Source organism: Sceloporus occidentalis, unplaced genomic scaffold (assembly GCF_023333645.1).
Source record: "Sceloporus occidentalis isolate IW3139 unplaced genomic scaffold, rSceOcc1.0.p SCAF_392, whole genome shotgun sequence".
NCBI classification, from domain to species: Eukaryota; Metazoa; Chordata; class Lepidosauria; order Squamata; family Phrynosomatidae; genus Sceloporus; species Sceloporus occidentalis.
In genome coordinates, this window is record NW_028317372.1 from 380,586 (window position 1) to 406,335 (window position 25,750).

At 39.2% G+C, this 25,750-nt stretch overlaps 1 protein-coding gene across 1 annotated transcript in view; it reads left to right on the top strand.

Annotated features, from left to right (window-relative positions):
- Window positions 1-25,283, top strand: part of LOC149273229 (heparan-alpha-glucosaminide N-acetyltransferase-like) — a 97,009-nt gene extending 71,726 nt beyond the window's left edge. The window contains exons 6-18 of the mRNA XM_089506570.1: window positions 2,729-2,798; window positions 5,377-5,477; window positions 6,077-6,153; window positions 6,437-6,467; window positions 6,694-6,851; window positions 7,253-7,368; window positions 7,498-7,619; window positions 7,946-8,072; window positions 9,087-9,173; window positions 9,860-9,937; window positions 13,954-14,024; window positions 24,316-24,428; window positions 25,102-25,283. Of these exons, the coding sequence (XP_089362696.1) occupies window positions 2,729-2,798; window positions 5,377-5,477; window positions 6,077-6,153; window positions 6,437-6,467; window positions 6,694-6,851; window positions 7,253-7,368; window positions 7,498-7,619; window positions 7,946-8,072; window positions 9,087-9,173; window positions 9,860-9,937; window positions 13,954-14,024; window positions 24,316-24,428; window positions 25,102-25,283 (1,333 nt within the window). The remainder of the gene's footprint in view (window positions 1-2,728; window positions 2,799-5,376; window positions 5,478-6,076; window positions 6,154-6,436; window positions 6,468-6,693; window positions 6,852-7,252; window positions 7,369-7,497; window positions 7,620-7,945; window positions 8,073-9,086; window positions 9,174-9,859; window positions 9,938-13,953; window positions 14,025-24,315; window positions 24,429-25,101) is intronic.
- Window positions 25,284-25,750: the final 467 nt, after the last annotated feature.

Consider the following 25,750-nt stretch of genomic DNA (forward strand, 5'->3'; position numbering starts at 1 on the left):
TCATGTAAACTATGTGAACAATTGTTTGTTAATAAAAGCTATGATTGAGAAAAATATTTTGTTTTTATTTCCTTTTTTCAACCTGCCCCCCCCCAGTTATGCACATCTGCCCCCAGGCTTGCCACTCTGCCCTAGAAATTCCTTATACCCTCTAAATGCCACTGTGCCCCATGATATGCCTTTTGACCCCCCTATGTGCCACTCTGCCTCCAGAATTGCCTTATACCCCTATATGCCACTCTGGTATTTAGGGGGTTAAAAGGCATATTATGGGGCAGAGTGGCATATAGGGAGGTATAAGGCATTTCTGGAGGCAGAGTGGCGTATAGAGGGTTAAAAGGCATTTCTGGAGGCAGAGTGGCATTAAGGGCACTCTGCCTCCAGAAATGCCTTATGCCCCCATTTAACTCTCCCTCCCCCAAACTTACCGGTGCTTCTGAGTTGCCGGTGCTTAGTCCGGGCAGCGTATAGACCTGTACGCGCTTTAGCGGAAGTTGTCTACATGAATCACGTAGAGCGCTACACGCTGCCCGGACTAAGCAGCGGGGACTCAGAAGCACCGGTAAGTTGGGGGGGCATAACACAGAAGGATCCAGGTCCCCTGCATCTGAGTCCCCGGTGCTTAGTCCAGGCAGCGTGTAGAGCTCTACGCGAATCGCGTAGAGCTCTACACGAATCGCGTAGAGCTCTACACGCTGCCCGGACTAAGCACCGGGGACTCAGAAGCACCGGTAAGTTGGGGGGGGCATAACACAGGAGGATCCAGGTCCCCTGCATCGCTGCGGGGGATCTGGATCTTAGTCTATTTGAGGTCTGATTATAAGACGACCCCGATTATAAGACGAGGGGTATTTGTCAGAGCATTTGCTCTGGAAAAAACCTCGTTTTATAATCGGGCAAATACGGTACTTTATTTTAATCTGCATATTTTATTAAAGGCCATATTTTCTCACAATGAAAAATGAGTGCGGCCCTCGCACGTATACAATTCTGATGAAGTGGCCCACTGCAGAAAAAACTTGGACACCCCTGGTCTAGACAGACCCTGCAGAGAATATCCTTGATGACCTTACTGGTGACGACAGCAGCGACGCGACGTGGAAGGGAATGCATTTTAAACTGTAACATATTTTCTGTGCTTGCGCCGGCGTTACAGCAGATCTGGAAGCAGAAAGCCAGCGATGCTGGCTTCTGCTGACGGGGAGTCCAGGCTGTCCATAGGGGACTGAAGGGGTTAAAAGGCAACAAGTTTAACCTACATAATATTAGAATGACATGGGTGGGTTTAAGTAATCATAAGCAGACATCCTTTTCCCTGAAGTTGACCCCTAGCCTACACTTATGGTCAAGCTTCCCATCGCCTGTTTTTGCTGTTTAATTTGAACTATGCCCTCTACCATATCTTACAGGATGTTCTACAGAAGCATAATTCTTCTGTAGAACAGAAGGCTTTAGACTTTTATCACCAAAATGCAGAACACATTTAACCTCGTATTACCATACTCCTCACATCCTAAGATTCCACACTATACATGTTAAACCAAAGAAGGAATAAATTGGTTTTAGCTACACATGTACTAAATATAAAAAAAACTTCTAAAACAATGTAAATCAAGTAGACTCTCTTCTCAGAAGAAAACTGAATTAATGTATTTGACCCATTAACACACATTTATAATAGGGTTAATAAAAAAGCTCAAGCCACACAAATAGCAAAATGGGGAAGTGCCAAACCTGCTGACTTGACTTAAATCACCTCCTCTTACTAAACTACATTTACACATGACCTGCAAAAGCTGTTTTGTTAAAATAAACTACTGCACATGATTGCAAACAAGATGTATGATGTGGAAATAGCAAGCATCAGTGTTATTAGAAATAAAAGATTAACCCATAGAAGCTATCATGTCATCACGGAACGTCATCATTTCATTAGCTGTGTGCGTGTCCGTCATTCACCCTTCATTTGCCGAAAGTATTGCATGATCATGTGAACACATGAGACTTAATTTTAGATATGCAAGCTTTGTGTCTAGTGTAAAAGTGAGGCTCCCTTAATTTGGACAGGGGCTGATCAGCAGCATCAGAAAAGTAAAAAAAAAAAAAAAAAAGATTGCTGCTGAAGGTCTAACAGTAGATCTGCTGGTTGGCACACTGGAAAACCTGTCTGATCCCTGCAGATCAGACATTATTCCACAGCCAACACCTCTCATCAGCTGGCAAAACAAATAAATCTTTGTATTTATTTAAAACTGTGTTTGTTCAGTATATAATGCCATTTAACACTTTATTTTTCCAAGTGCCTTCTCTGCTCCATGCAGATGAACATATGCCGTACGCTCTGTAGATTTCGAAAACTATACAATAACCTATCATGTGAGCTATTTCTGTCATCTAAAGGGGCGGCGTCTAGACTTGCATCTAGACTTGCATCTAGTCTGTGCACAAAAAACAAACAAAAAAAAAAAAGTAAAAGCTAACCAACATGTAAGCGTTCTTTGGGGAAAAATACAAAAAAACAATAATGGCTAACTGGCAAGAATTGGTGGCCAAATGGCTGCATGACAAGAGCCTAAAAACCCACATTGAAATAACCTAGGTCAGCTACTTTCCAGAAATTTGATAATTCGTACATATAATGTACTTCCAGACTCAAGACCCTTATAGTAATACATTTAGGGTTATTTGCTTTATTATTCTGATTTCTTGTGATATTGTATATTCACAGACTTGGTGCTGTCCAGAACTGGCTATGTAAAAAAATGAATCCTATCGAAACAGACCGGCTCATAAATTCTGTAAGTTAGTAACATATTTCTTTAAGAAAACAAAGAGTACATATTTTCAGGCATTTCACACATTATTAGGCATTATATGTACTATAAAAATAACCAGTATAACTAGTAATACTATTATAACACAGCAATGTTGGGGTCGAATGGCAATAACAGCCAAGTTGACTGACCAACACCCAAATTGGACCTTAGTCTGAGTTTTTTTAACTATGAAAATGGAATTATATGAAGACGTGTAAATCTCTCCTGACGTCTATGACTCTTGATGTACTACATGTAGCTCATTGTGTGGGCACATATACTTTATGCTTGTGATATCCAATTTAAAGAATGACAGTACGGTCTAATTATATCTTTAAATCCAATAAAATTATATAGGTAATATTGTACTTTGTGGTTTATTATATTAAGATGAAGTGTTTGGTAAACTTTTGACCAATTCAAAAGCTATCCAAAGTTACCATGTTATTCTTGATTAAAGGTGTTTGGGCCTCAAAATGCAAAAAGATATATTGACATTGGTCCCAGGAAAGAGTGACATTTCTAATACGTTTTAAAGGGCCCATGTGACATCTGATTGGGTAACTATGTTGCCCAAGTAACATAGTTCATAAGGTTGAAAAAAGACCAAAGTCCATCAAGTTCAACCTATATACATATTGTGTCCCTACTGTGTTGATCCAGAGGAAGGCAAAAAAAACCTTATGAAGCAGATGCCAATTGCCCCGTACCAGGGGGAAAATTCCTTCCCGACTCCAAATATGGCAATCAGAATAAATCCCTGGATCAACGTTCTGTCCCTATTAATCTAATATCCATAACTTGTAATAAGTAGCCTACCGTATTTGCTCGATTATAAGACGAACCCCAAAATCTGAATATTAATTTAGGAAAAAAAGAAAGCCTGAATATAGGGAAAAAGTTTTACCAGTAAATGTTAATTCATGTAAACTATTTTTTTTAAATAAAAGCTATGATTGAGAAAAATATTTTGTTTTTATTTCCTTTTATTTTCCAACCTGCCCCCCTAGTTATGCACATCTGCCCCAGGCTTGCCACTCTGCCCCAGAAATGCCTTTACACCCCCTTTATGCCACTGTGCCCCATTATATGCCTTTTAACCCTGTATATGCCACTGTGCCCCATGATATGCCTTTTGACCCCCTATGTGCCACTCTGCCTCCAGAAATGCCTTATACCCCTATATGCCACTCTGGCACTTAGGGGGTTAAAAGGCATATTATGGGGCCGAGTGGCATATAGGGAGGTATACGGCATTTCAGGAGGCAGAGTGGTGTATAGAGGGTTAAAAGGCATTTCTGGAGGCAGAGTGGCATTAAGGGGGTTAAAAGGCATTTCATAGAGCACTCTTCCTACAGAAATGCCTTATGCCCCCCATTTAACACCCCCCACCTGCTTTTTTTTGGGGGGGGGGCCCTATAGCGCTGCAGGGGATCTGCACAGGGCCGGCCCGACAATGGAGCTGAGTGGGGCAACCGCTCCAGGCGGCACTTTTGAAGGGGCGGCACTTTGCGAAAGAGAGAGAAAGGGGCGCCGAGGGGTTTTCGCTTACCAAGCTGTCAGTACCCGCTTGGCGCCCCTCTCTCTCTCCTCTGCGGCGAGTCTCCCTGTTCGGTCTCGGTGCCGGAAGATTACCTCACCGAGACCGAACAGGGAGACTCGCTGCAGGACTGCTGAAAGGGGGGGGTAAGGGTAGATAATAGGGAGGGAGAGGAAGGGTAGATAATGGGGGGGGCGGCAGGGACGGAGGGAGAGGAAGGGTAGAAGAGGGGGGGGCATTTTAAAATGGCCCTGGATCTGCATCTTTGTCTCATAGTCAGACCTATTTGAGGTCTTATAATCGAGCAAATACGGTATTTTTAAGGGTTAATGAATGTATAGGTAACCGATGGCTTCCTAGCTGCCTATAAAACAGTCATTGACAAGCTAGTCTTTTTGTCTAGCTGTCTATTGGCTATCTCGCTATACTGGTGGGGGGACATGTTGACCCCCCGATGACGTTGCTGCAAGGGAGGAGGATCGACCAAAGGTGGGGACAAGTTGTGACGGACAGGTTAACACTAATAGGGTCCTATTGGGAGACAAATGTTTCTAGGTTCTGGGGTGAGGAGCCAGGATTTAGCGGACTATTTAAACCCCCAGCACTATCAGTGCTTGTTTGTTCAAGTTCCTTCCTGGATTGCCTTTACTTTGTTGATACTCATTTTGGATTCTATGGATTTTGACCTTGGCTTTCTTATGGACTTTGCTGATTCTCTCTGATCCCAAACCCCGGTATTGTTTTTTCATTGCTACCTGCTTCTGCTGTTTTACCATTCCCTGGATTTGCATGTACTTCTGATCACTAGCTTATCAGGTGTCTCTCTGTGCTGTGCTCCGATCCCCACATCCTGACAAAAATTGATTTTACCAGCATGGCAACTAATGAAATGTCCTCCCTAATTCTTAGTGATAAAATTACCACCCATGTGTATCTATGATTTGTTAAGTAGCTTTTTTAAATATTATGGAAATCCATAATTTATGTCATATGTAAATAAAGATTTTTTCTAAATTGAAGGAGTTGGGATCCCCAAACAGAGCAGATCTTTGCAACCACGAAATACATGTAGCATGGAATTCTTCTTCCCAAAGACTCCGTTCTCTTGACACATTCAGAGGGTAATTATTCATGTTCCTTACGGAGAATTTTCTCCTAATTAGCAGATATTTGCTTGTGTGTTTTGTCATTTCATGAAGACCTACTGTTGTACAAATAACAATATTTGTAATTTCAGCGATATTTCCCTTAACTCTACAATTCATTGCAATAACTGTTTAGTTATACCTGGTATATATGCAAAAAACTTGATCTTGATGATAGATCGCCTTTCATCAGTCTGGCCTCTACTGCAAAGAAAAGTATCAGTTGAAAACACATGCTATGTGCACCTCTACTATGACTATATGTATTTGATATGGTGTTTAGAATTCAAACAGAAGCTCTTGGACCGATAATGTTTTATTAATGTCTGAAAGAGCATGCCAAGAAGATTTTATTTTAAACCTAAAGTTGGACAAAGAATGTAATAAAAATATAAGTACATTTTAATTGTCAGAACATTCTTCTAGTTGAGACATGTCTAATTCACGGTTAAAATAAATATCTGTTTTTTTGTCTGGGATTGAAATGGACCAAATTTTGAACTGTTTAAGCCTACACAAAGTGCTCATATAATATTGGCAAACAAGAATTATGTTTTCACTGTTTTTTCTTTTAGGCTTGCTCTTATAATCATGGTATTTGTTAATTATGGTGGAGGAGGCTACTGGTTCTTCAAACACCAGAGCTGGAATGGTAATATGTTTTATTAAAGCTCTTAGTTACACCATGATAATCTGCTGTTGACTATTTTTCTTGAATGTTTATGTATCAGATTTTTGTCTTGTACTCTAAATTAATGAAGTTAGGTTGCAAACAAGGGATGCCTTAAAAAATTGTCCTAACAAGTTTATTCATGAAGTGACAATGTCTTTACCAACATTTAACTACTTACTAAATCCATCTTACTGCTGCAGTAATTAGGCAAAGGCTTTCTTATGTCTATTGAATCATAAAACACTTTCATGTTTAATTGCAGGTTTAACACTAGCAGATCTTGTTTTTCCATGGTAAGAGTTTTTTTGTACCAATATTATGTCTGTTTCTCATGTATTCTTTTTGAAAAGAGTATCGTACATTAGATAGGGTGTCAGAATGTCTTGGTTTAAAAACATTGTACAGGTGGTCTTCTCATCACTGCGACCAATTAAATGGCCTAATTTCCCAGGAAAGTTAATTTGGTTGATAAGGAGAACTTTTTATACATAACTCTGTTGTGTTTACATTGACTTTCAGGTTTGTTTTTATCATGGGAGCCTCCATTTACTTGTCTCTGAACTCCATGCTCCGAAAAGGCACCACCCGGTGGAAACTTTTTTGGAAAGTACTATGGAGGAGTATTCAACTTTTCCTCATTGGATTATTTATTATAAATGAAAACTGCCGTTGCCCTTGTAAGCATTTAAGACTGGCTTTTACCATGAAGCTGGCCAACTTCCCTCTTCTCTATGAAATGCTAAGTTAATAATAATTTGTTTTTGGTAGATTTAGTAACCTCATTTGGCGACGCTTTCTTTATGAAATTACTTTCAAATGTAATCCATTAAATTGATGTTAAATAAGGGTGGGGTTACTAAAGAACCTACAGTATAGAGTTCTGACTTGGCACCCAAGTGGAATTTTTTTTGCTGTGCCTATGTGATACAGGAATATTTAAGATTGATGTTTTTCTGTGGACAGCCCAAGTACCAAATGTTTATTTAACTAATGAGGCTTGTTGCAATAACTATTATTATGTGTAGCTACAGCAAAATTGGATTTTAAACATTTTGCTTAAAACCTCATGATTTTACAGTGTCTTGGAATGAACTACGCATTATGGGTGTTCTTCAGAGACTAAGCTTGACATATCTTATGGTTTCTGCTTTGGAGTTACTCTTTGCCAAGCCTACACTGGATGTTCCTCCTAGGGTATGATATTTTGTTACAGATTTATTTACCTACATGTAAGCTTCGGATGCTTTTTATTGTCTAGGAAGCGTATATATCTTTTATAAGCCTCTGTGAAATAGCCTAACATTTCTAAGTTTCTCTTTTCAGAGCCGGATATGTTTCCTTTTTCAAGATTTGATTTCCTTTTGGCCTCAGTGGGGTTTAATACTCTTTCTAGAAGCAGTATGGTTGTGTTTAACTCTTTTGTTACCAGTTCCAGGTTGCCCAGTGTAAGTAACTGTTCTTGACTGCTAGTTTATTAGTACTGCAAATTTCAATGTAGTCACCGCTGGTTGTCAGAGTGGATACCTGAGGATAAACACTGACAAAAAAAACGCATAATCAAAACAATAAAGAGGAAATTAACTAAATACTGGTCAGTGTCAGGACCAGACAAAAAAAGGATTTTCCAACTGTTCCTGAGCAACATTGCACATGATCTTTGGTTTGTCAACCAAAACACTTATTGTAAAACTTTTCTGTGTATAATCTTGGTACAGTAGTTTTTTTAAAAAAAATGTATTAATCTATATGTCGTTTTTTTGTTTTGTGTTAGAGGCTATCTGGGTCCCGGTGGAATTGGAGATTTTGGCAAGTTTCCAAACTGTACAGGAGGAGCGGCTGGTTATATTGATCGCTTGGTTATTGGTGAAGCACACATTTATCAACATCCATCTTCCAATGTGGGTGACCGGTCACTGGTGCAGTAGGATTATGGGTTTGGAATGGAATTCTTAACTTATTTTGGCATTTAAGCACAGAAAAAAGTATTTGAAAAATTGTCAGAGGTCAGGAGATAGGCACTAACTATTGAGTTTCTTTTATTATCTATTAAAATAAATAAGGTCCTGCTCTTTAAGGAAGAAAATAAGATTTGTGGTGGGCAAACTGGACATAGGCAGCAGCCTCATATCTTTTTGGGGAAAGCTCTCTACATCATCACTCTAACATTCATTGAATGTACATATGAGACTACCTTTATACATGGAAGCCTTTTGTGTATAACTAGCCACAATCGTGAAATCATCTTGTGTAATGCCTATGCAGAAACAATTTACTAATCTCTTCTTAAATGCACACCTTCGTGACTTTCCATGCTGCCATGAAAATCAGAACCTTCAGAACTTATATGTAAAATTAAAAAAACAATCATTAATAAGGTCGATGGTTGTGATGAACAACTTCAATGATCTTCAGACAGAATGATGAGGGTCATCAGAGCTACATCCAGAAAAGGAAAACCCAAGGAAAAACAAAGTGACATATAAAACATTTTGACAAGATCATGCTTTATTTGGTCTGTAAACCCCCCCCACACCATATTTCTTGTCTACCCTGCAATATGTTATGTACTGTCATCTACATGTATATACACAAATAAAATGAGTGTCAGAGCCTTCAGACACTTTTATTAATTGTATTATTTGGTTTGACGTATACATGAAGATTTATATCCATTATAGTATGGCAATTTTTCTAATTTTATGCTGTGTACAAGGTTGTCGCCTAATATGTCTTGACACCTTGCAGGCAAAGTGTTTAAGTTGGATTTTTGTATTTTTTATTTTTTTTTAGTACTTTTTCCCTTTTATATGGTCTCTTTAGAGCTATCTCTTAGTTTGGCCAGATTCGTATTAACAATCAAATGGTGTTACAGATTACTACCATAGTTATATCTGCCTCAATTTCATTTTTAGGTGATCTATAAGACAACAATCCCTTATGACCCTGAAGGAATACTTGGAACCATAAATTCTGTTGTAATTGCATTTTTGGGTCTTCAGGTATTGTACTCTTTTCAACAGTGTACCTTCCTTGATCTGCAGATTGATGTAACCAACAAAAATATTGTGTTAAGAGCCACTTTACTGTAAGGAATACTGTGAGTCTTTTTATGAACCGTTTTTGAACCTCTTTTTTACACGTTGCATTGTAGACTATATCTTCCAAACAGGGACACAGTTATGTGAAAGCTATGTATTACTTTGTGAACACTTTACTTAAAAATATATAAAAACTGAATTGGTACACCAAATTGCCTTAAAGTGAGAGTTTAATGCCCCAAGGAGCTATTTCAAAGAATAATGCACATTAACGTACTTAATATGCATTATTAGAAAAGCACTCACTCCACATCTTCTCCTTGGTCTGATAATTTTCACCACTGAAAATGCAAGGGGGCACCTTGCTGGCTTTATAATCCCTTTTTTCCTTTGGGTAGAAGCTTTCCATTAAAATAAAATTAATACACTAAGTAGGGGGAAAAAAGTGGGCGGAGAAAAGAACTCCTAGCCTCTAAAGCTCAGACTTAAAGTTCATAGCCCTATGAACTTTAAGCTGGCTGGCATTTTTTTTTTATATTTTACAGCTTTTTAACTTTTTAAGGAGTGTGTGAGCAGGGTGCTGTAAGTTTACTTATTTTGGGTTACTTATTGTTAAAATGTATTCTCTATTGTCATTCTCATTGCAGGTTGGGAAAGTACTCGTGTATTACAAGAATCAGCACAGACAGGTGTTAGTGAGCCTATTTACATGGGGTGTCTTCATGGTACGTGATTAGTAGCATTGGCAACTTTTTTGTTTATTTTTGTAAATAATTTTAAATAGCTTCATAATTGTGCTGGGGAGTTTTGTATAGTGGTTATTGTCCAAGCTGAATACCTTTTATGTGTTGAAATCACTGTGTGAATCATGCATTAGGAGTTCTTTTTTGTCCTGAAAATGTAGTTGGTACACAAAACATTTGAAGAGTTCAGAACTCTTATTGTTGTTCTAGAAGACTGTTGATTACAATTTATTCTTTTTTAACCTAAATGCATTAACCCTGTGCCAATTTCACCAGCAGCTCCTATGACTAGTGTGTAAACCCCCAAATCACACAAAAAAAAGTAATTAAAAAAAGTGTCAAAGTGCGCTATGGTGAAAACAAGTACAATTAAAAGAAGTTTTATAACCTGATTTAAGTGGAAGTCTTCTTCGTATGGTAAATATCTCATATGTAAAACTAGAGAATCATATCATAGTGTACCCTGTATTTTAAATATAAATGGGTAAGTGACTTCTATATTCAATGCGCTCACAAAGATGAGAAAATATGCTCTTCAAATCCTGCAGTGAGAGGGACAGCTATGGACTCAACCTTAGGAATAGAAAGAAACAGGATTCAATGAAAGTGTTAATAGTGCATATTTTTAATTGAAATGAAGCATCTTACATATAAATAAAAAACGCAGCAGTCCCATTTCTTGGTGAGATAAAGTTCTTTTGAAGTCCGTAAAAATAAACATATAACACCAGTCTACGATTGTGATGTGTTTCACCTTGAAAAAACAAGCGTTCTAAAAGATACATAAAGGGTTAAAAAATATCAGTTGCTCCCACACCGGATCAGTCAGTTAATAACAAGAGAGCCCATAGTCAATGCTTACAAAACTTTTATTAATACAAAAATTATGGCGGGAAACATGTACTGGGGAAAAGAGAATTTGTTTTCCCTACGTATAGTGGCAGTACCAGTGGGATATAACAAGATCCCGTAAAAAAGGGAGGGAATCAGGAATTAATTGAAGGACCGGATGTCCAAACAAGGCTTCCGAGGCAGAGGAAATGTCCAGCCTATAATTCTTAATAAACGTATTCCAGGAGGACCAAGTGGCCGCTTTACAAATTTCCTCAGGAGACTAATGCCTTTGCAGCCTAGGAAATGGACATAGATCTCGTGGAATGGGCATTAATGTGAGGCGGAAGTACTGAATCACAGGCCTTGTAAGCCAAGCGTATAGTGTCGGTCAACCATCTGGCTAATGTGGATTTGGACACTGCTTGCCCTGAAGACTTGCCATGAAATAGAACAAAAAGATGATACGAAAAATTAAAAGAAGCCGTACGTTTCAAATAAACCCGGAGAGCCCTTGTTATAACTAAAAAATGTGTCTGTATTTTATGAATCTTACTGTAATTATTGAATAACATTTACTGTATGAATATATATATATATATATATATATATATATATATATATATATAGACACTGTTATGCTATCAATAACCACTATCGAGTGTAAAGTCAGAGTCCACACTCCTTGTTTTCTGCAATTAACAATATTTATTAAGAGAGGCTAAACAAACTAACAATACATATACAAATTACTATAAGTTAGTATATGCTGTTACCAAACTATCTATTCATTGATTGAATGGAAATAACAAAGAAACAGCAGGATAAGCCTGTAAACACGTGATACAATTACCACTCCCATGTGATCATCTCCACGCAGACTCAGAGAGAGTGAGTTGGCAGGACTTTATAAACACAATAAGTCCTCCTTCTGCTGGACACTCCTCTGGTAACCTATCTTCTCCAGTGACCCTTAGAGACCAAGGTGATAGAAAAGGGAAAGGACATTGCACTGGGGGAGGGAGTGGAAGGTGACCAAATGTCCTAACTGATTTGCCATGTGCTCTGCAGAGAAGAATCTCCATTAATGTTTGAGACCATTTTAAGGTCTTGTATAGAGAGGCTTTGCCCATTGGATCTCCGCATGATAACACCATATCACTTCATTGGCATACAGTTGGTTGTCAATCATGCCTTCCTTTTTACAGCCCTTTTAACATCTCCGCTTAAGGCAGTCTTAAGGGAGAGAAATTTAAGGCGCACATCTTGCAGAGGCTCAAATGGATCTGAACACAGGGCCTTAAGCACCAAAGTAAGATCCCAAGGAGGGAAATATAGATCTCGTATGTGGTCTTTTAATAGTGATGGCTTTAAAAAATCTTCTAATGAACAGATTAAAGGACAGAAACTGACCTTTAAGAGTAGAAACCTTGCTACCTGCCTCAAACCCTAGTCTAAGAAATTGAAGAATGACCTGAATAGACGGAGGAAAACTCTGGAGAGCCTGAGAATGAGGCCAAATTTTCGCCAAGTTCTTAGATACATTTTAGCTGTAGATCTTCTAACTAAGCTTAAAAGCAGACTGGCAATGTCACCAAGGATACCTTTTTTCTTTAATATTAACCTTGAAGCAGCCATGCCGTGAACCGGAACATCTGTAGGGTGTGAAGTTCTTCTCTAGGACATCTGTGGCCATCGGTAGTTCCCAATGATTCACTAATAGCTGACAGAGGTCTGTATACCAACTCCTGTTCGGCAAGAATGGAAGTATAGCCAAGACTCAAGCCTTGTCTGTCTTGATTTTCTGAAGCATCCGAGGAATTAAGGTTATCGGGGGGAAAATGCATGCCAGCTTGAAATTCCACTTGACTGTCCAGAAAATGAGGGTATTTCATCTTGTATAAAGTGAAGATGGAAACCTTTCGGTTCATTCTCGTTGTCATCAGATCTAGTTCTGGAAGATCTACTGCCATGATTATTGTAGTGAATATACGAGGGTCTAGTGACCATTCTGCCTGGGAGCATTGACTTCTGCTCAGGTCGTCCGCAATAACAGTTTTCTGACCTCTGATGTGACACGCCGCGATATCCTCTAGATTTTGTTGTGCCCAAAACATAATCTTTGAACAGAGAAATTGAAGACTGCATACCTTCGTGCCTCCCTGTCTGTTCATACTGTCGTGGTATTGCCCGATTGAATTTTCAACGCTCTGCCTGATATCCATGGCTTGAAAGCCAGAAGAGCCTGGAAAACTGCATTTAGATCTCTGAAATTGGAGGTTTGGACTGATTCTTGTAGAGACCACTTCCCTTGGGCCATTCAGAACTGGAGGTTAATATATATTAATAGAACGTGTTGTCCGGAAACGAATAAAGAGGACAGAAAATGTATACGAGTAAAAGATTTTTATTATAGAAAGATAAAGATAATATATATGTAAAATATATAATTTAAAAAAGAAAGAATCCGTGTAACTTCTTTGCTGATGTGGTTGCAACGGACGCTTATGCTGCTCCTTTGATGAAAAAAAATCTTGTAACCGGAAATCGACAAGATTCTGGTGGTATGAGAAGTCAGGAAATATAAGGAAACAGACGGACGAAAATCACTGTCTCACTTGGAAGAAGCCTTCTTTCAAGACAAATGCATCGCAAACGTAGACCGGTGTTATATATTTATTTTTAAAGAACTTTACTTCACCAACAAACAGGACTGCTGAATCATATATAAATAAGTAAGATGCTTCATTTCGATTAAAAGGATTCATTATTTACACGTTCATTAAATGCTTCCTATTGAGTTGAGTCGCAAGTGGATTCTTTCATTGGAGGATTTTCTTTGAAGAAGATATTTTCTCATCTTTGTGAGCTCATTATATATAGAAGTCACTTATTCGTTTATATTTAAAATACAGGCTACACTTTGATATGATTCTCTTGTTTTACATGTTATGAGAAGTTTACCAAACAAAGAAGACCACTTCCAAAATCAGGTTGTACTTGTTTGTACCATAGCGCACTTTGAAACTTTTTTCTTTTTTTTTTTTAAACCTAAATATTTAGACTGGTTGATTTTTTTTAAATATGTGAGAATCTAACATTTTTATATAAAATAATAATTATAACAGTTTATATATATATATATATTCATATAATTTTCCTTTTAGGGGGTTGTGTCAGCAATTTTAACAAAATGTTCCACAAATGAAGGTTTCATTCCAGTGAATAAAAATCTGTGGTAAGTTCATTAAACTGCTTTTGTAAGGATTAGCTCGCATTCACACTATTCAGCCACATAATAAGCAGAATTTACCTACACAGCTTTCAGTATAATAAACTTTTCATATAGATCGGCTTATAAAAAGAGGGACCATGGAAAATTCCAAGTTTAAACTGGTATAAAGTGTCAAAACAAATAAAAATATATAGTTCCCAAAAGCTCACACCAAGGACAATAACACAATTGGTGTTCTTTTTTACAAACACGGTGACTCACAAACAACTCACAAAACTGTGCTAAAAAACTATTTATACGCAACAAATACAGAATCAGAATTTATGAATATGTATTTCTCAAATGTTAGAAAAAAAAAATCACACGTTTCTCCAAAGTCTCCTGAATAACACAATACCACATGTGCGTTAAATTACATAATCACATGGTCAGAACATGCCCCCAAATCATTGGTGCACAAAGTGGTTTGAAGCCAAGAAATTTTCACAATTGAACCAAAAATGTGCACCATATAATTTGGAGTGGATACCTACCGCTAAACATCATACAGTAATAACACCAATAAACTATACACTGATTAAAACATACCCCACGGAGATTTCAGATAACACACTTACCTTTCTAGGTCCCCATAGCAACCACAAATCTAACATTTTTTTTTTTGTTTCTCCCCAACTTTTTCATGTTCCAGGCAAATTTGAGGCTGACCAACCTGAAACAAATTTCCCATGTCTCCCAAATACATAGATCCCACATATGTGTGGTAATTTAACATTATAAGTCCATGATAGACTCCCAAATCATGAGTGCAAAGTGGTTCTAAGCTGAGAATTTAGCACAGGTGAACCAAAATTGTGATTTGGGGTGGATAACTACCCCATAACAACAAAATAACCCTGCAAACTATATACCGTATTGGCTCGAATATAGGCCGCACTTTTTTCCCCCACTTTAAAGTGGGGGTGCAGTCCCGGGCGCCGGGCAGGCAGCGGGGTTCGGATACACATCCCCCGCAGCAGTGCAGGGGACCTGCATCCAACTCCCCGATACGCTCAGACAGCCTCCCCTGCCAGCACTTCCCATGGGGGGGGGTGCCGGCACGGAAGGTTGTCTAAGCGCATCGTGCGGACTCCTCTGCCCCCCCCCCCGACTTACCGGAGCAGACTCCCGGGTGTCTTGCGGGGCCGGCGGGGGACATCTACGCAATACGCGTATACAACTTCCGGTGCCGGAACCGGAAGTTGTATACGCATATTGCGTAGATGTCCCCCGCCGGCCCCGCAAGACACCCGGGAGTCTGCTCCGGTAAGTCGGGGGGGGCAGAGGAGGACAGTGGCAGCATATCTCGGGGGGAGGAGGACAGTGGCAGCATATCTCGGGGGGGGAGGACAGTGGCAGCATATCTCGAGGGGGGGAGGAGGACAGTGGTAGCATGTTTTTTTGGTGCTTTTTTTAAAGAAAAAAACTTTCTTTAAAAAAGCACCAAACTTTTAGGGTGCGGCCTATATACGGGGGCGGCCTATATCCGAGCCAATACGGTATTACATAAAAGCACACCCCTTCAAGATTTCAAAGACATTCACTTATCTTTCTAGGTGGAGCACTGCAACCATAAAACTCCATCCCTACCTCCTCAACAACCCTGCCTGGCCAGAGACCTTAGCTCTCAATCTTTAGATTCTCAACCAATCTACTCCTTCAACTTTCCCCCATCTCAAAGATGTCATGCCCTAACTCTTTTTTTCCTCTTCTACATTAAACCAATTCGCTCTTGTCACTGAAGATGAGGTTAATGCTGTTCTTCTTCTTTCCTCTTGTCCAACCCCATGTCCCCTGGATCCAATCCCTTCTCACCTTACTCAGTCTCTCTCATCTACTCTTGTCCTGACATTAGCTCATGCCTTAAACATCTCCCTCTCTCCCGGATCTGTCCCATCTTCCCTCAAGCATGCTACCACAACTCCTATATTGAAAAAGCCCTCCTTGTACCTGACCTTTCTGTCCGATTACCGTCTAATCTCCCCTCTCACCTCCAAGCTTCTTGAAAGAATTGTTTACACACAACTAATTTAATTTCTTAACTCCCACTCTTTACTTGGTCGCCTTCAATCTGGGTTTCCCTCTCACCATTTTATTGAGACGACCCTTGAAGTTATTAATGACCCACTGTAAACTGCTACTGGTAAATCCAAGGGCCACTAATCCTACTGGACCATTGTTCTGCTTTTGACACTATGGACCACCCTCTTCTCCTTCAAACTCTTTACTCTCTGTGACTCTGCTCTCTCCTGGTTCACATCCTACCTGGTTCTGATCATACCTTCAACATCTTCCTTTCCTGTAACATTTGTTCACCTCTGTCAGGATACCAGGAGGCTCTGTTCTCCCTTTGCACTACTCACTTGGCAAACTAATCTCAACTCTTGACTTTCAGTTCCGCCTATGTACACCAATGACATATTTACCTATCCTCTCCTGATCATTAACCAACTGCCTCACCTCCGTCTCTAACTGCATGTCTCCTAAAATTCAATGTCTCTAAAACCAAACTCATCTTCTCTCCCTCCAATGCTAACATTCTCTCCTTAGTCTCCCTAAATGTCAATGGTGCATTCATCTCCCCATCCCCTTACGCCCGCTGCCTTGGTGTCACCCTTGACTCTGACCTCTCATTCACCCCCATTCAGTCTGTCTAAACAAACTGCCGTCTCCATCTCAGAAACATTGCCCACATTTGTCCCTTCCTAACGCAAGATGCCACTAAGGCCCTTGTCCATGCCCTAATTATCTTCCCCCTTGACTATTGTAACTTAGTGGGTCTGCTCTCATACCCGTCTCATCACTCTGCAATGCACCATGAACCCTGCTGCCAGGCTTATCTTTCTGTCCCATCAGGTTACTAACAACACTCCCCTCTGCCAGTCATTTACTGGCTGTCTGTGCGCTTCAGAATTAACTTCAAAATCCTGACACCTACCTTCAAAGCTCTTCATAGCAGTTCCCCTACTCACATTTCCTCACTCATCTCTAAATATACTCCAGTCTCTCTGCTCATCAAATGTTCTCCCTTTGTCCTCGTCTCTGATTTCTAGAGCTAATGCACGCTTGTAAGACTCCTCAAGGGCTGCCCCTGTCCTCTGGAATGTCTTCCCTTTAAAAAAAAATCCCTCAAAACCCACTGTTTAAGAACACTTACGAACTTGCGCGTTGACACCCTCTCTCTCATATTCCTTAGCTCACCTAATATTCCTAGTCCCGGGCTTGCAATACTTATACTAGTGTGGCTGGTCTATCTCTAACAGTGACACTGTTGTTGTGTAACAAGAGTCGCTCACCTCTTCTAAAGTAATTATTTAGGCAGTTGGCTAGATCTTTATCCTTGTTTACTCAAATATAAGACAAGGTTTTTTGGCAGAACAAATGCTCTGAAAAATACCCCATATCTTATATTTGAGTTTGTCTTATAATCCGACCTCAAATAGAGAGAATGACTATAAGACTAAGATCCAGATTCCCCGCAGTGTTGCAGGGGACCTGGATCCTCCTCTCTGTCAGCCGGTGAACATCTGCACAATGCTCGCAGACAACCTCAGTTGCTGCCCAGCACTTTCGATAGGACTTCTATGGCCGAGTGCTGGCGTGACATAGGCTTCTATGATGGAGCATCGGAAGGTCGAGTGGAAGTGCCGGGCAGCAGCAGAGGTTGTCTGCGAGCATCGTGCAGATGTTCACCGGCTGCCGGAGAGGATGATCCTGCACAGCGCTGAAAAAAAACATCCTCCTGAAAAAAAAGCTTACATGTGAATTAATAATTATTAGTAAAATCTTTTTCCTATAGGGTAGTCTTATATTCAGGCTTTTTCTTTTTTTCCTTAAGTAATATTCAAATTTTGGGGGGTCATTTTATAATCAGGTCGTCTTATAACTGAGCAGATGTGTTATTTAATTACCCCTTATTTGTCTTTATTTTAATTATCCATGGTTTGTTTTCTTCCATATATCAAAAAAAAAATAAATTGGTGTTAACCTGGGAATTTTCTCATCTGTGTATGCTTTGGCGCATCCAATAATGCCCTTTGCCTTCCTAAGCTTACCTTTATATTTGCTCCCATCTTCCTCATTTTGAGTCTGTTTATATTTTTTTAAAAGCTTCCTTCTTCTACTTTACTATATTTGCCACATCTGTGGAGTACCACAGTGGTTTCCTTTTTCCAGCTCTCCTGGACTCCATCTAAAGATGTCCAAACCATCAAAGACTCGCTTACCAGTGTCTTCAGGAAAATCCTAGTTTCTAAAATAAAAACCTAGGTCTTAGTGTGGTGCGGTGTAACCCTATGTTAAACCACTGGAGCACCAAACACTCCATTACAATGAATTCCAAAATAAGAAAGAGACTAAAGGAAAATGGCATGCATATGAGAGTTGCAAGGTGGAAATCGCTGCTGACCAAAAAAGTGCATGATGGCTTATCTCACATTTGCCAAAAACATCTTGATGACTTCCAAGACATTTGGGGAAATATTCGGTGGACTGAATCTGTCTGACACAACATTCCCAACATTAACAATAAAATCATCATACCAACAGTGGTGGAAGTGTGATGGTCTGGCTGCTTCAGGACATTGGCTTCTTGCCATAATTAACCCCTTCGTGACAAAGGCTGATTTTACTTTTTGTACCCTTCGTGACAATGGCCGTTTTAACATTTCTGCGCTGCTCGTGTTTAATTGTAATTTTCTTCTTTCCCGTTTACTGAACCCACACACATTAGATATTGTTTTTTTCAGGACAAGAAGGGCCTGATTGTTTTGATTGTATCATATTATTTACTATTAAAAAAAAGTATAAAATATGGTGAAAAATTTAGAAAAAAATGACTGTTTCTAACTTTTAGTTGAAAAATCTTTTACTCATCTATAAAAGGTAATGAAAAAACCTGCTAAATAGATTCTACTATTTGTCCTGAGTTTAGAAATACCCAATGTTTTTATGTTTTTTCGCTTTTTTCTACACATTATGGGGCAAAAAGTACAGGTAGCGTTTTGCTATTTCAAAGCCATTTTTTCGAAATATGGTGCCATTTCGGGTATCTTTGAAGCCGGCCAATGCAATTTACCCCATCAAGTCATATATTTTTGAAAACTAGACAGCCTAGGGTATTCCAAGTGCTAGTATTTTAACCCTTTCCAAGCACTAATTCTACCATCAGCCTTTGTCAAACTTTATGGTAGTCATTTTTTTTGCATTTGTTTTTTCACACACTTTACTTTAGGTATGAATAAACAGGTTCTGGTATATGTCACTATCATAAAACACCCCAATATGTGTTTAGCAACATCTCCTGAGTACAGCGATACCTCACATGAATGATTTTGCCTGGGTGTTTGGGGGCAAAAGGGCCACATTTGGGGCATGCGCATTTTCAATGTTGAACTTTGGCATTTGGGGATCCACTGCCCATGCCCTATTTGGCACATCTTTGAGCCGGGCCATTTCAGTATGCCCAATAAAGCCATATATTTTTGAAAACTAGACACCCCAGGGTATTTCAAATGCTAGTATTTTCACTCTTTCCATGCACCATATCTACCACCAGTCTTTGTCAAACTTTGTGGTAGTCATTTTTTTGCATTTGTTTTGTCACACACATTTTACTTCAGGTATGAATTAAAAAGTTCTCGTATATGTCACTATCACAAAACACCCCAATATGTGTTCAGCAACATCTCCTGAGCGCAGTGATACCTCACATGAATGATTTTGCCTGGCTGTTTGGGGGCAAAAGGGCCACATTTGGGGCATGCACATTTTTCAATGTGGAACTTTGGCATTTGGGGATCCACTGCCCATGCCCTATTTGGTACATCTTTGAGCCGGGCCATTTCAGTGTGCCCAATAAAACCATATATTTTTGAAAACTAGACACCACAGGGTATTTTAAATGCTGGTATTTTAACTCTTTGCATGCACACATTTTACCACCAGCATTTTTTCAAAGTTTGCAGTAGTATTTTTTTGTGTGTATTTTTCCCACACACACCTACTTTATGTATGAATTTACAGCTCCTGGTATATGCTGCTGTCACACGACACCCCAATATGTGTTCAGCAACATCTCCTGAGTAAAAGGCCACATTTGGTACGTGTGCATTTTTCTAATTGGAAATTAGATGTGTGGCCATCCTTCCCCCCGTGTTAATTGGGACGTTGTTGAATCCGGCCAATTCAATTTACCCCATCAAATCATAAATTTTTTAAAAGTAGACACCCCATGGGCATTTAATATGCCAGTATTTTAACTCTTTCCATGCGAGAATTGTTTTAAGCTAATGTGCTAATTTTAGGACTTGCTCACAAAAATATATTTTTTATATATATATTTTAAATTTTTTTTGCCTTTTTTAAAACATTTTTAAGATTTTTTTTCAACTTGAAGGTTCCCCTGAAAAATAAATTAAAAATAAAATAAAATTAATAATCATTAGAAAAAAAATAGTAAAAAACCAGTAAAATGTAAAAATAATTTCCCTCTGATGTCACTACAACTATTTTTTTTCTAATGATTATTAATTTTATTTTATTTTTAATTTATTTTTTTCTAATCACACTGTGATTAGAAAGCTGAGCTCCATTGACTTGCATGGTTGAATGCAGTACCTGTATTCAACCTGCAAGTGGAGCCAGAGTTCTCTAGAGGGTCAGGAGACCGTCTAGCGAAGTTTTTCGTCTTTATTTTTTTTTTTCCCGGGTCGCCGCCATCTTGCTGATGGCGAAGATCACCGGCAGCTGCGGCTGTGACCGCTCTCCGGAGTGGTCACAGTCCATCAAGAGGTAAGTGTTTGGTGTCGCTGGATGCCTCCTGATCGAGGCATTCCAGCGACACCATTTAAGTTTATCGCCTCCTAAACGCTTTTAAAACGGGCGTCCGCCGCCATACATTGTATGGCGGATGTTGACGCCCCGGGGAGGGGCCAGACATGGCCCCTGATTCGGATCATGGCGTTGCTGAATGCCTCGAGGTCGAGGCATTACAGCAACGCCGTTTGGGTAAAAAAATCGATCCTGGCACGTCATTTGTCGTTAACGACATGTTTTTCCGTGACGTGCCCGGACCGGCAATTGTCATCAAGGGGTTAATAGAACCATTACTTCTGAAGGAGAATGTTGGGTTATGCAGCAGTGATCCAAACCACACAAGTCTGTCCACCCCTAAATGGCTCAAAAGAAACAAAATTAAGGTTTTAGTCAAGGGCCTAGTCAAAGTCCTGACTTGAATTGAGATGCCGTGGTATGACCTTAAAAAAGCCAGTTAAGGCTGAAAAACCCCCAATGTGGCTGAATTAAAGCAAGAGGGCCAAAATTCCTCCACAGCTATGGAAAAGATTGATTGCAGTTGTTGCCAAGGGTGGCACAACCAGTTATTAGGTTTGGGTGGTCAATTACTTTTTCACATGGTAAAGGTTTTGATTAACTTTTTTTTAAGCTCTTCACTCATACATGTACAGGGTCACGATGCACTGCATTGGTGACAAAGCCTGTACATGTACGGGCTGCTGTTTAATACCTGCATCGATCGGCGGCTTTGCATAATCCACGGAAGCCTCCCAACTGAGGCTGGCCTTGGATCATAGGAGGAAAGCCCTCTCCCGAAAAAAAAAAAATGGGCTAAAACAGTGCCTAGGAAGCGATCAGCAATCACCTCCTAAGCATAATCGGTTACACAACCCCCTGCCTCGATCGCCTTGTGATTGCTCCGAAGAGCAACCACAAGTGTCCTCAGTGAATGGTTTTGCTGCCATTCACAAGATGGTGGTGCCACATGTCAGATCAATGAGTTCAGAGGGTCTATCCAGAGGGTTCCATTGACCTGCAGGTCAGTGGAGCCCAGCTCACTGGTTAGTGAAATAAAAACTGAAAAACATTTTACAAAAAAATTGGTCACATGTCAAAATAAACCCCCGCTGTCACAAAAAAGTCCAAATATATATATATATACAAAAAATGGGGTAAATCGAATTGGCTGGCTTCAAAGATGTCCCAAATATGGGACATGGGCACAGACTGACCAGATGTCCAAATGTTACTGAACACATATTGGGGTGTTGTTTGACAGTGACATATACCAAATTCACACCTGAAGTACAATGTGTCTGTAAAAAATTACTACCATAAAGTTTGACAAAGGTGGATGGTAGAATTAGTGCATGGAAAGGGTTAAAATACAAGAATTTGAAATACCTTGAGTTGTCTAGTTTTCAAAAATATATGGTTTGATGGGGTAAATTGCATTGGCCGGCTTCAAAGATACCCGAAGTAGCACATGAGGCAGAACGACCAGATTTTGGGAAAAAAAAATTTCATTAGTTTTTGCAGACGAGTAAAAGATTTTTGAAATAAAACTGAGAAAAAATTCTTTAACAAAAAATCATGTTTTATTATTTTTTTTATAGTAAATTAGATGATATGATAAGAATAATGGTATCTAAATAAAGCCCTGCTTGTCCTGAAAAAAAGAATATATAATGTGTGTGAGTGAGCTAAACAGCAACACTGAAAAATTTTAAAACCTTTGTCCCAAAGTGTACTACGAGTAAATTGTCATTAAGGAGTTAACCACTTCAGTCCAAGGGGTTTTTGGTACCTCATGTCCCAGAGCAATTTTGCCATTCTTGAGTTGTCGGTTCAGCAATTATTCCCCTTTCCTGCGAATAGTGTACCCATGTAAACTATATGTTTTTTCAAGGAGAGATAGAGCTTTATTTCGATACCATAGTTAGATGATTAGATGAAAATTTAGGATGAGAAATTTAGTAAAAGCTAGCGAAAATTCAAAAAAAAAAATTAGGTAAATTGACGGAAAATCCCCTCCAAGTTGATCAATTCAGGTGTCCTGATTTCAGAAATACCTAATTTATATAGAATTTCCATACTTTCCCAGCACTTATATGGAACATACTATAAGGTGTACATTATTCATAGAATAACCAAAAATACCCACAAAAGTATATATTTCTGTAAAGCAGACAACCCAGACTATCATATCGTCAGGGGTATTTGGGCATTCTTCATGCAGCATTTTGGCCACCATGTACTGTCATAGGTGGCCGCAGAAATTATTTGCTGTGCTTTTTTTTTTTCCACCAGCATTTCTATGTTGCTTAGATTTTTTTTGCACAGGGTATGTGTTACGGCAGAGAAACCCAGCCAAAATTGTTTAGCTGCATCTCCTGATTACGGAAATACCCCACATCCTTAGTTTTTTTTTTCTTTCTAGAGGGCCATATCCATCCCTTATATAGTTTCCTACAGGGTATACTATGGCTTAACGGTTTTGGGGGTTGTGAATGGGGGCAGGAAGGTCATACCTTTTAGATGTTGTGTTAGGGCAATGAGATGTAAGGGTTTTTTCTTTCTTTTTTTATAATTTGAAATTTTTTGTATTTTCTTTTAAATTGCACTTTATCCGTGCAGTATGGTTAAAGGTCCTGTTGTTAATACCAGTGATGTCACAATGACATCACTTAATTAAAAAACCAAAACATTTTTTTTGCTGATTTGTTTCAGCATGGTTCCTCACTCTCCTCCCTGCGATCGCCATGCACCAATCCCACTGTGATCTCTATGCAAGTCCCCACAGACTTGCATAGAGATAGCAGTGTCTGTGATCTGTGCCTCATCAGAGGATATCCCAGTTTTCCGGCATTCGCGCAGGCAGCTGTTACAGGACATTGGGCAGTAGAAAGCCAGCAATGCTGGCTTCTGCTGACAGGGGGGAGTCCAGGCTGTCAATGTCAGGACGTACCAGTACGTCCATATGTGTTTCTTGAGATGCGTTTTATGGACGTACCGGTATGTCCATAGGGGACTGAAGGGGTTAAATAAAATGAACATGGAACCTGCATTTTTTGTTTACTCGCATTGCATTTGTCTCATATATAAAATTAGTTGGCTCCAAATCATCAGAAATCAGAACAAATCAGTAAGGGCACCATTATACTTTGTTTGCAGCACTGTAGCTGGAAGGTGGGGAAAAATGGACCACATGCATTCAAGTACATATTTAAGCTGGAGTGTCCCCTTAATATGTAGTTAAAAAATAAAATGTGGCCCACTAACCCTCAGTAGTTTACCTGGAATATTTTATTAATTTTGTATAATTATTATTTTCATTATACTTCATACATGCTATGTTGCAACAAGAACATTTTTTTTTTTAGTAATGCATTGAATTTTTAACCAGTGGGTAGAATATTTTTTAAATCAGGATTTTCTGTATTTTCTTCCCTTTCTCTAGGTCCATCTCCTATGTGACAACTCTGAGCTGTTTTGCATTCTTTCTCCTGGTGCTCATATATTTTCTGGTAGATGTAAAGAAGCTTTGGTCAGGTGCCCCATTTTACTATCCTGGTAAGAACACCACAAACTGCATTGCCACATTACTCCAAACATTTCAATATGCATCTCCTAGGCTGCATATTATATTCAGACTCTGAATAAATGCCAAAATATTATATAACCAAAACAAACTGAATTACTTGTGTAGTTCATCTGGTATCCTCTGCATACCTAAAATGGGTTGCAAAATTACTATATTTGCTCTGGGAAAAAAACACAACCTTGTCTTAAAATCAAGGTCATCTTTTATTTATAAATCCATCACTCAACCTCCCGCACACACGCTCATTCACTCTGTCAATGTTTTCCTAATATCAACGCTGATCACTTCTGTGTCCCTTTCTCCATTTTGTTTGTCCGCTTCTTCGATTTGAAGAACAGTGGCGAGGCTTTTGACAGCCTGATCTCCCAACCACTGGAGAGGAAACATCCCCATCGGTGCAAAAACCATGGGACATACTATTATGTTTTGGTCACCCATCGCTTGTTTCCGTGAGCTTAATAGTATGTCCTAAAGGTTGCTAAGGGCTTTTAAATAAGTTTAATGGTTTTATTTTTTTTAACAAACACACACTTTACATGCCTGAAAACGCTAAATCCTTGTAAGGGTCAGGTTTTGCTAACAGTATTATATGCTAAATACTTGTGGTAAAAAATGTCAATCTACATTTTTCCTTTTCTTAAGGAATGAACTCTATTCTTATTTACGTGGGCCATGAAGTGTTCAAAAATTATTTCCCCTTTAAATGGAAAATGAAGAACACCAAGTCGCATGGTGAGCACCTTACCCAGAACCTTCTAGCTACTTCTATCTGGGTGCTGATATCCTACATCCTTTACAGAAAACGGATATTTTGGAAGATCTAAGAAAATCCCAAGCATCCTCTTGCATCAGGATGTAACTCAGATCACAGTACAGACCTATGCCTCTTCCATGAGCCTGCCCCATGTCAATCTCTGTGTCCTACCCATGTTACAGCCATCACGCCGCTTTCTGATCCTCCTATGCTTCTGTTGCATTGCTGCCACAGCCAATTAAGGACTGTAAGAGAGCAGGGAGGCTGGCCCTGGTACACCAGTAATTGTTGAAATGCCCACCATCAGTAGGGTACAACCAAGACTGCATTTTTTGTACAAGCTTTACTTACTGATCAAGCCATTATTGGACTGAGAAAAACAAACATGATCCAGCTCTGGTTATTTAAAGTTGCATCTTAGTTATTTTGTTATTTCTACCATGGTCTTAAATGTGTACCATTTGTGTATTCTTTCCAATAATGAGAAGTGTAATAAATCATATTTAGATGTAAGAGTTATGCTGATCAGCAACCTAA